Source organism: Nelumbo lutea, chromosome 4 (assembly GCF_056320005.1).
Source record: "Nelumbo lutea isolate HS-2025 chromosome 4, American lotus-T2T, whole genome shotgun sequence".
In the NCBI taxonomy this organism is placed as follows: Eukaryota; Viridiplantae; Streptophyta; class Magnoliopsida; order Proteales; family Nelumbonaceae; genus Nelumbo; species Nelumbo lutea.
In genome coordinates this window covers 82,961,855-82,971,121 of record NC_142687.1, presented here as the reverse complement: position 1 = coordinate 82,971,121, position 9,267 = coordinate 82,961,855, and the positions used below count along the sequence as shown (strand labels likewise).

At 33.7% G+C, this 9,267-nt stretch overlaps 1 protein-coding gene across 1 annotated transcript; it reads right to left on the bottom strand.

The window, feature by feature from the left end:
* Nucleotides 1-1,735: 1,735 nt before the first annotated feature.
* On the bottom strand, nt 1,736-3,527 carry LOC148861379 (GATA transcription factor 15-like). Its single transcript, XM_088985178.1, has 3 exons — nt 2,792-3,527; nt 2,520-2,651; nt 1,736-2,398 (listed from the first exon to the last, which is right to left on the bottom strand). The coding sequence occupies exons 1-3, from the start codon at nt 2,810-2,812 to the stop codon at nt 2,123-2,125; spliced, it is 429 nt and encodes a 142-aa protein (XP_088841304.1). The 5' UTR covers nt 2,813-3,527; the 3' UTR covers nt 1,736-2,122.
* Nucleotides 3,528-9,267: the final 5,740 nt, after the last annotated feature.

The window sequence follows — 9,267 nt, the reverse complement described above, 5'->3', positions numbered from 1 at the left end:
GATAGTTTGAACGGTTCAACCAGCCAGGTCAACAACGAGTTTAAAACATTAGTAATATGTATATTTTCATTTCTTTATTGAATTCCAAACACCTAGTCCAATTAATTTCAGTAATTACACTCCATCAATTGAATGATAAGGGGAAAGAGATAAATATAACATGCATAAAGGGGCTTTGGAGAGAAACCCAAAGTTCAAATTTGGATAAACTATTATTATGTTTATGTCATAATACATCTATACTACTATATATTGAAAGTGTGAATGAAGGTATAGAACTTTTATTTGACTAAAATACCACAATTTTTGTTTTTGTTATTCTCTAATTGTAAGCACAAAAATGAAATTTGATAACTACTTTTCTCCTCATTCAAGTTCCTCTCATTAAGTCTTATGTTTAAGGTACTAATTCTAATTAACATTTATTGAATTCTAGACTAGAATACCCCTATTTTTAAATTTGGTAATATGAACTACTACATTTCTCCTTATTTAATTCTCTCATTAAGTCTTATATTTAGGGCATTAACTTTCATTCTTTCATTGAAACCTAAATTAATTAACCATGTTGATGATAATAAATTCAACCTTTTTAGTTCAAATGGCTAAATCCTTGATGATATAATTAAATAATAATAAAAATAAACATTAAAAAATATAAAAACACACATAAATATAAAAAATACAAAAAAATATAAAAAACGTTTGGACACCTCTCTAATATCATATATTTTTTATATTAAACAAAAATAAATGTGAAATAAAAATAACTTTTATAAATATCAAAATATAAAAAATTTTGAAAACGTATTATTTAATATTATTTACTATTATCATCATAATCATCATAAATTGTCATGTGAAAAACATCTATGCACTTTCTAATATTGATTGATAATGTATATAACCACTGGACCCTAAAACATATAACAGCTCCTGCCACGTGACTGCTAAAAGTTATGATAAAGAGAAAGACAAAAGAGGTTACACGCACAAACAAGATTTAAGCCATTGAACCCCAAAAGCTCTGGAGTCTGGATATTAAATTCTTGCACAAATGGCTACTTTTACAGGACAAACAAGCGTATGCGCTCTTGACTTTTGTCACTTAATTTTTATTCCTTTACATATCAATTCATCAATCAAACACAAACCGAGGTATGGACTAATAAAAGATCGCAAATTTGGTGGTCCAACATAAACCCAAACCGAATCGGGTCGATCCAATTTAAGTAAGATTACAAATCAAAACATTTGATCAAGAAGTTCACAGCTAGCCTAGCCACTTGTCCTTATATTGCTTACGAAGAATATTCTAATCTGAATTCTTTGCAAATAAAAACTCTACACACACATCCTGTAGATATTCCCAATGTATGTAAAGAGATGTACTGGATGTCATGTGCACAGCCATGCATAGGTGGATGATATGTGCTCGGAGCATTTGATTGCAAAAGATACAGGGTTTCATTCTTCCGCATACAACATGGAGAGAGAGAGAGAGAGAGGGGCGCAAAGAAAGAAGCCCTAACATACAAAATCCAGGAACATTTGTGGTGGTATGGTCAATGGTGGAAGTTGAATTCCGTAAAAAAAGTAGAAACCAAACAAACAAATCCTTAACGTGATTAATTAATATAAACAAATGCGCAGGCGCGACCAGGAAATAGTAGTTGTGATGGTTAGTTACTGAACCGTAGATTATGGGCTAATCGGTGTACTTGAAAAAAAAAAGGAATAAGAAAGCATGAAAAATATATATTCCCCATAGTATCTCAACATTATCATTATACACTAAACTTCAGAAATTTTCTGATTGATCTCTCTCTCTCTTTCTCTATCCTAATCCTCCATCAACACAAAAAAAGGGGAAAAAACAACTCAATAATATTATATTAGCGAAACATGGATTTGCTCCATCCATTCTCTTCAATCTTCAGCTCCGTTCTATCTGATCTCTTCTTCAAAATTCAGATTCTAATCTTCTCGTCACAAAACAAAAATGAAAAGAAAAACAAATAACAATAAAAGGTAGAAGGGTTAAAATAAAAGCCAAGAGTAGAGTGAGAAAGGAAATGGAAGGTGCTGTGGTTAGGGCTCTTTCTCCCACTAATTTTCTGTTTTAGGCATACACAGAACCACAGGAGAGAGCCATCAACAGTACGGCCGCTTGCTCTTCTTCTCCCAACTTCCTCTGCTTCGCTATCATCGATCTCTGTAATAGAACCTCTCTTCCCAAAGCCAGCAAATTCAGCTGCTTCAACGATACGCCCAGCTTGTTATTCCTGCTGCCACTACTCTTGCTCTCTTTCTTCTCCTTGTCCGATCCTCCTTTGTTCAGACCCAGGATAGCCCTCCTCTTCTTCCTGTATCTGATCCCGCAAGCATTACAGAGCGACTGGAAAGGAATGGAATACACATGGAAAAACCAACATAAGATCAAGACAACAGTGATAAACCCAACAAAACTTCAACCCCCAGAATCGAAACAAGGTAAATAGCTTTTGTTCGATGATCACCTTAGGCCCAGCCGGACCGCCCCTCCACAAAGGGGTTTTTGTCGTTCGGCAATCTGTGCAGCTCTTCTTGAGTTCGTTCGCCTGGCTTTCTTCCAATGAAGTATTAATGTCTTCAGACCCCGATCCCTGTGCCTGAAAAGGAAAACTCGAATAGAAAGCAACACAATCAGCCCTCTCAAATCGAAAGTAATAATAATGGGTATGCAACCCATCATACATGATACACCGCAAATGGAAAACCCAACAAGGAATACAGAGTCATGATCACTCACCTTTTCACTCAGATCCATCATCTCTATTACCACTTTTGAAGATCTAAAATAAACCCAGAAAGGAGGGTCGACCCGTCAAAGTAGAGTTGATCACTTGATCTACGTACACACTACTAAGCTACAAAGATACCCTCTCCAACCATTATCAAGAAGAAACAAGAGAGAGTGAAGTGCGGCTCAGAGAGAGTAAGAAAGACGAAAGATCTAATACAATTCCAGTTAAAGGAACTATTGCATTTAAGGAAGAGATCTGAGATCCCCGGGGAATAAGTATAGTAAATTGGAGCAACAGAGACAGAGAGAAATGCTGGGATATGAGGAAATGGATCAGATCTTGACTGAGTGAAGCAGTGATCAAACAGAACAGAACAGGGAACCTTATTGTCAACCTCTAAAACCAGAGAGAAAGAGAGATAGAAGGCTTATGATCTTTAAGCTGTAACGGTTGGCAGGAAGACGAGAGAGAGAGAGAGAGAGAGAGAGAGAAGGAATGTGGGTAGCTAAATAAGGGAACCGACATGCAGTCATGCAGAGCGAGAAAGGGAGAGGAGGAGATGAAGAAATAAAAAAACGAACCGACACAAATACATAACCCTGCCCTTTACCACCCCAGTTCCAGTACAACTCGAAACCCTAGCTGGGCTTTCTTGTTTCTTTATTACGAAAATACCCTTGATCCCAAACATTTGTTCCCAGTTCCTCCCCCAAAGCCCATCCCACCCGCCAAATTGCCGCCAAAAAAAAACTATTTTGGCGCGCCCCACTAAAATTATTGGCTTCCCCTGAAGGTGTTATCATCGCCCACGTCAGCTTTCCTCTCTGATGCTCATCCAACGCTTAGATGCTTTCCCTGGCACTTGGGTGGGTCCAGGAGTCGTTTGTTAGATCTTGGCCCAACAATGAGAATATAATTGTCCTTAGTGGGAAGTTTTGGATGCCATATCCCAACAGATACTTATGTATATGTATGTATGTAGCAAGTAGTAACAGCAAATCGGTGGAAATTGAACAAATGATAAAAAGTATTTTGCCGCCAAAAATTCAAAACAAAAAGTTAAAATTCGACCACCACCGCCGGATCAGACCGCCAGAACCGAGCTATGCCATGCAAACCGAACTCAATCGTAAATTCGTAATATTTTTTTTTTTTTCAAATCGTAATAGTTACTTCTCAGCAGATCATTTGAAGTCCCGAGTTGAGTTGAAATTAGATATTGATGTACAGAGTGCAGACCCACCGAGAACAGTTTTTTTCTGGTTTTTGGTATGAGAGAGAGAGAGAGAGAGCGCAGAGACTGACACTCTAGGTCTTACGCGCCGCATGCACAGTACTGCTGCAAACATGAGAGTTGGGACTTGGGACTCGTCGGACTGGGTCAGGTTGCACTTCAGGTTAGGTCAGGGTTAGAAAATATTATGAATCCAAATTACGGTGCAAACCCTTAAGCTATGTTTGAAATTAATGTCGTTTCCTAAATATGTGTTTTCTGAGAAAATGATCCCACATTGGTATGCCATTTTCTCATATATATTTTTTTGGTTTGGGGCTGTTGATGGTTGCTGCCACGTCATCATATTGGATGCCACATCACCATACTGTTATTAGCAATAGTCAAAAAATAAGAAAATGCCAAAAAAAAAATTGTTTTCTCTTATCTACATTTCCCGATTTTTAAGATATGGTAAAAAAAAACGTTTTTCAGAAAAATATATAACCATACACTACCTAATCTTAGATTTAAAAAACAGATTTCAAACGTGACGCAAATGTAACTCCATTTTAAGAAAACTGCATCAGTTCCAAACCCTGACTAGCCTTACATTACTTGATACAACCCAAACCTAATATGCCTTCACGATATATGCACCTTGCCAAAAAAATGAAACATATTGGAGCACAAGGTTCAAAATTTTGTAAAATATCGGCCAATACATAGTGTATATTTAAGGGGTCAATACGAGAAATGTTACAAAATCCTTTGTATCATGTCGTTTTTGGTCATGTTAACTCTGTATTGTGATTGTATCAGGGTTGTATTGAGGTGTATCACGACCTTATCTTGGTCGTATTGAGGTGTATTGGCCGATACAATATGATTTTCCTATAAGCTAAACAAATTAGAAACCTAAAAAAAAGACTTCTAACTCTGTCCAAAATCTTTATTTCTTTTTCAAATTCACCAAATTATCCCTACATATTCTTGGATTGCACGATATTTAAGAAAACCCTAAAAACAACCTCCAAAACACAAGATTTTTAAAATTTTTCTGACTTTTGTCAAAAATTGCAAAAAATAGGTGTTTTTTCAATTTATTTTATAATATGTTGCAATATTTTGGTTTTTTTTTTGTTTTAGTGCATGGAAATTCTTCTATAGACATTGATATACTCTCCTTGTGTTGAAAATCTTATATTTTTTGTACTTTAAATAGATCTATGTAATTTTTTAAGATAATTCAGAAAAATAAAAATTAATAAAAAATATTTCTTTTCATTTTTTGTATGGAAGAAGTATTTTATTTATAAAACAAAAATATTTATTTTTTGTGGAACACTTATTTTTAAAATTTTTTATAATTTTAGAATATAATATTTATTTTTTCTAGTTTTTGGGTGATCTAACCATAATATTTACCATGTTGTAAATTTATGGATGATTTATCACATCCATAGAGTTATTTTTTTGTTACATTTTTAATTTTAATTTTTGTAACAATTTTTTTAATAAAAGTAAAATAATTGTTTGAATAAGAAATAAATAATTGTTTAAAAAATTACAGAAAATATTTCATTAACCAATAATTATTAGGCTTATATTTCGAAGTTATAACATTATTAAAGAATAGTGTTATGTTCCCGTATATTGATGATGATATATTCTTTCATAATAATCCCTAAAGGATGTGATTTTTATGTATAAATAACTCATTAATTTAGGCCTTACATTTAATATTATTGATGTATTTTTAATGATTTATAGGAGTATTTATTGCATGGTTTTCAAAAATGGACCAAACTGGGCAATTGGACCGTTCGAACCGGGAACCGGTCATGTCTCTGGTCCATTTTTGCTTAGGATTGTTAATTCTCAAACAATGTTGGAATGGTCAAAGAATCGTTGACTCGTGTCGAACTGCTAAACTGTTCAACTTGGGCAACAGTTCACGGTTTTATTTAATTTTTAAGTAGTGTAAATAGAGGAGATCTCATATCTAAGATAGAAATATCAGTTCTCAGATCTCAAATCTGAGATCATTGAGACGAGAGAGAGAGAGAGAGAGAGAGAGAGAGAGAGAGAGAGAGAGAGAGAGAGAGAGAGGGATCTGCCAAATCTGAGATCTAGTAGACCTGAGTTGGCTTGCTGTTGCTGTCTAATACCATTGTCATTGTTGTCGCTGCCACCGCCCCCATCGCCATTATTGTCATCAAAGTTGAACCACCACCACCACCACCACCACCACCTCCTCCTCCTCCTCCTCCTTTCTTTTCTTTCATTTTATTTCTTCCCTTTCCTTTCCCAGCTAACATACCTCCTCTCTATTTATATTTCTTCTTAACCTGACCTAATATTCTAATTCAATGGTCAAGATGCAAAAGTTACCTTGACCATTCCGACTTGTTTGACCTAGTTGGTCAAACTGCCAACCCAGAAACCGGTGGCCAAAGCAATTTGATGTCCATGTCGGTTTTTAAAACCTTGATCTATAATATTTCTATGTGTATCTTAATTTTTCATCAGTATACATGTATATCCAAGACATATCCTAATACATCTCTTAAATTGGTCTTTTCTATACACTTAATCTTTTAGATACTTTGAACCTTATTGCAAATAGAACCTTATCGCCAAACTTTCATTTGCGAAGAGAACTATTCTATACATTTAGATTTCAACACTTTGTTTTTAGTATTCTACTTTAGAGTTTAAACAAACAAAATAAAATATAAATATATATATATATATATATATATATATTCTATTTTTTATTTGTTTAAAAAGAAGTACAAAAAGAGAATTGAAAGAGGTAGCATCCGCCATTATTAGTTCGGCAGCCACTGTTAATCTCCAAAAAAAAAACCTATAGCAAAAATAAAATAAAGGGAAATTGTCTAAAATTCACCATGAGTTTTTAACATTTTTCTTAAACTCACCATGATTTTCAAGATGTCTAAAACTCACCATGTTATAAAGTTTTTATTTTCCAAAACCCACCTTCCGCTAGTGCACCGTTAATGCTTCTTAACAGAGGTGTCCATGTCAGCATAAATAACGACTTTTATGATCAAATTACCCTTGAATGGTGAGTTAGAGGAAAAATGGTCTTTTTCAGTTTTCAATTTTCTTGTTTTTTTTTGCATTTTAGTTTTTTGTTATAATTTCCAATGTTTTTTATAATTTTTTTTTACATTTTTCAATTTTCTACAATCTATAAATTTTCCTGTATTTTTTATTTATTTGCAATTTCTGTGTTTTTCTATAATTTTTTTGTGTCTTTTCTACAATTTTTATTTTCTGATTTTGTTTTTCAATTTCTATAGTTTCTATAATTTGAAAATAATTTTTATTTTGTTTGCAATCTCTATAATTTTTTATATTTTTGTAATTTCTAATTTTTATGTATTTTATATTTGAAAATATTTTTTTTGAACTTTTTTCATTTTTTCATGTCTAAATATTAAAATGGTAGTATATTAACAACCATTAATTTATTTTATATTTTTCTATGAATGTTAAAATGATAATATATTAACACCCGACACCCGTTAGTCTGTTTAACGTCAAGTTAGTGACATATCGAATTTTAGACATTTTGAAAAGTTGTGGTGAATTTAAGAGAAATGCTGAAAACTCATGGTGAGTTTTAGACAATTTCACCAAAATAAAAGTATTATTTCAAAAAATAATAAATCTTATTCCCTTCCACTCCAATTCATCACAATAATCCAAAAGCAAACGAAAAGGCAAAAATGCAAAGGCTAGTCAATTTTAATTCTATTTTTCATCCCACACCAGCAACTTACACGAAAATACACCATTATCTAGAGTTCAGCACAATAAACGGCAGCTGAATACAATTTAACTTAGGGCTTGTTTGGAAAGATTTCATCATTGATTGAGCTGCATTGAATGAATCGCTTGCAAGAAGGTTCCAAAAATAGTTTTATTGAGGGCCCATTGCATGAATGCCCTCTCAAATTGGCACTTAAGCTAAGTAGCTAACACTAATACAATATTTAACCCTCATTTCGGAGTATTTATTTTTAAACATTTATTGGGAAAAAAACACTTATAGGGAGGACCACACCAATAAGCACTAATATGCGTTTGGGAAATAGGTCCGAATAAGTGGTTTTTCAAGAAATAAGCCCCATTTTGAATATGCTAAAAAATCAGCTTTTTTAAGCCCTTTATGAAAAAAATGCTTCTTGCATTTTTAGCCCATCTTGGTCAGTCACGTTATTTTCAAAACACCCATATTACCCCCATTTTAAATAAGCACTTTTTCACCAAGCATTCAAATATTTATTAGGATAAACTTATTACCAAAAAAATTAGGATAAACACTTATTAATATGTTTAAGGGCTAACGGGGGTAACCCATCCCCCAACCCATGTGCAGACGTGATTTGATCTAGGCCAGTAAATGGATCGAATTCGAATCGAATCAAGCTAGATTCGAATTTAAAACTGATTATCAATATCAATATTCACATTCAATTCGATATCCGACAGATATCGAATATATCAATTCGAAGTCGATTTTAATTATTAAATCGAATATTCGATTTGATTCGAATTCGACCAATTAACTTTTCGAATATGAATTCGAGTCCCATTCGATTCAAATCCAATTAGAAGCAGATATCAATAGACACACCGTATACATTTTGAACTGTGGTTTAAAGTAAGCACCATGACATTTCATTACATATAAACATATACAATTTCATTTATACACAAATTTATCTACATTTATATATAATGCCTCTAAGTAAGGAATAGAATGGAACAACCATAAGTCTATAACCACTAATCAGGAGGAATAGGAGGAGAGATACACAGACGATTCATTGGATGGTTTTCAAAACCGGACCAGATCGGATGGTCAGACCGGAAAAACCGGGAATCGGTCACTTGATCGGTTCCGTTTTCCCCCCAAAATCGTTGATTTTGGTCAGCAAACCCCCAAAATTGGCCAGCAAACCGCTGAACCATTCGAATGATTTTGACCGTTTTCCAATTTTTTTAAATTTTTAATTTTTTTTTTGTCATAATGGGCCAGCCATTCGGATCGAATGATCGGATTGTTTGAACCGGCAACCGGATCCCTGACCAGTTCGGTTGCTGGTTCGTTTTTAAAAACCATGAATTCCAATGAGCGGACCCATGACTGGATGGTTAAGAGGAAAATTACAATGCCATAGTCATAGTTCTTCTTTATATATGGAAAGAACCTCATGTATGTAGCTGAAG

Bases quoted from the DNA above. Each gene is read 5' to 3' on its own strand.
- LOC148861379 (XM_088985178.1), bottom strand. From the start codon at position 2,812: ATGATGGATCTGAGTGAAAAG. The intron at 2,652-2,791 runs GTGAGTGATCAT...TTTCCTTTTCAG, and splicing joins TGATGGATCTGAGTGAAAAG to GCACAGGGATCGGGGTCTGA. The intron at 2,399-2,519 runs GTGATCATCGAA...ATTCCTTTCCAG, and splicing joins GCGGTCCGGCTGGGCCTAAG to TCGCTCTGTAATGCTTGCGG.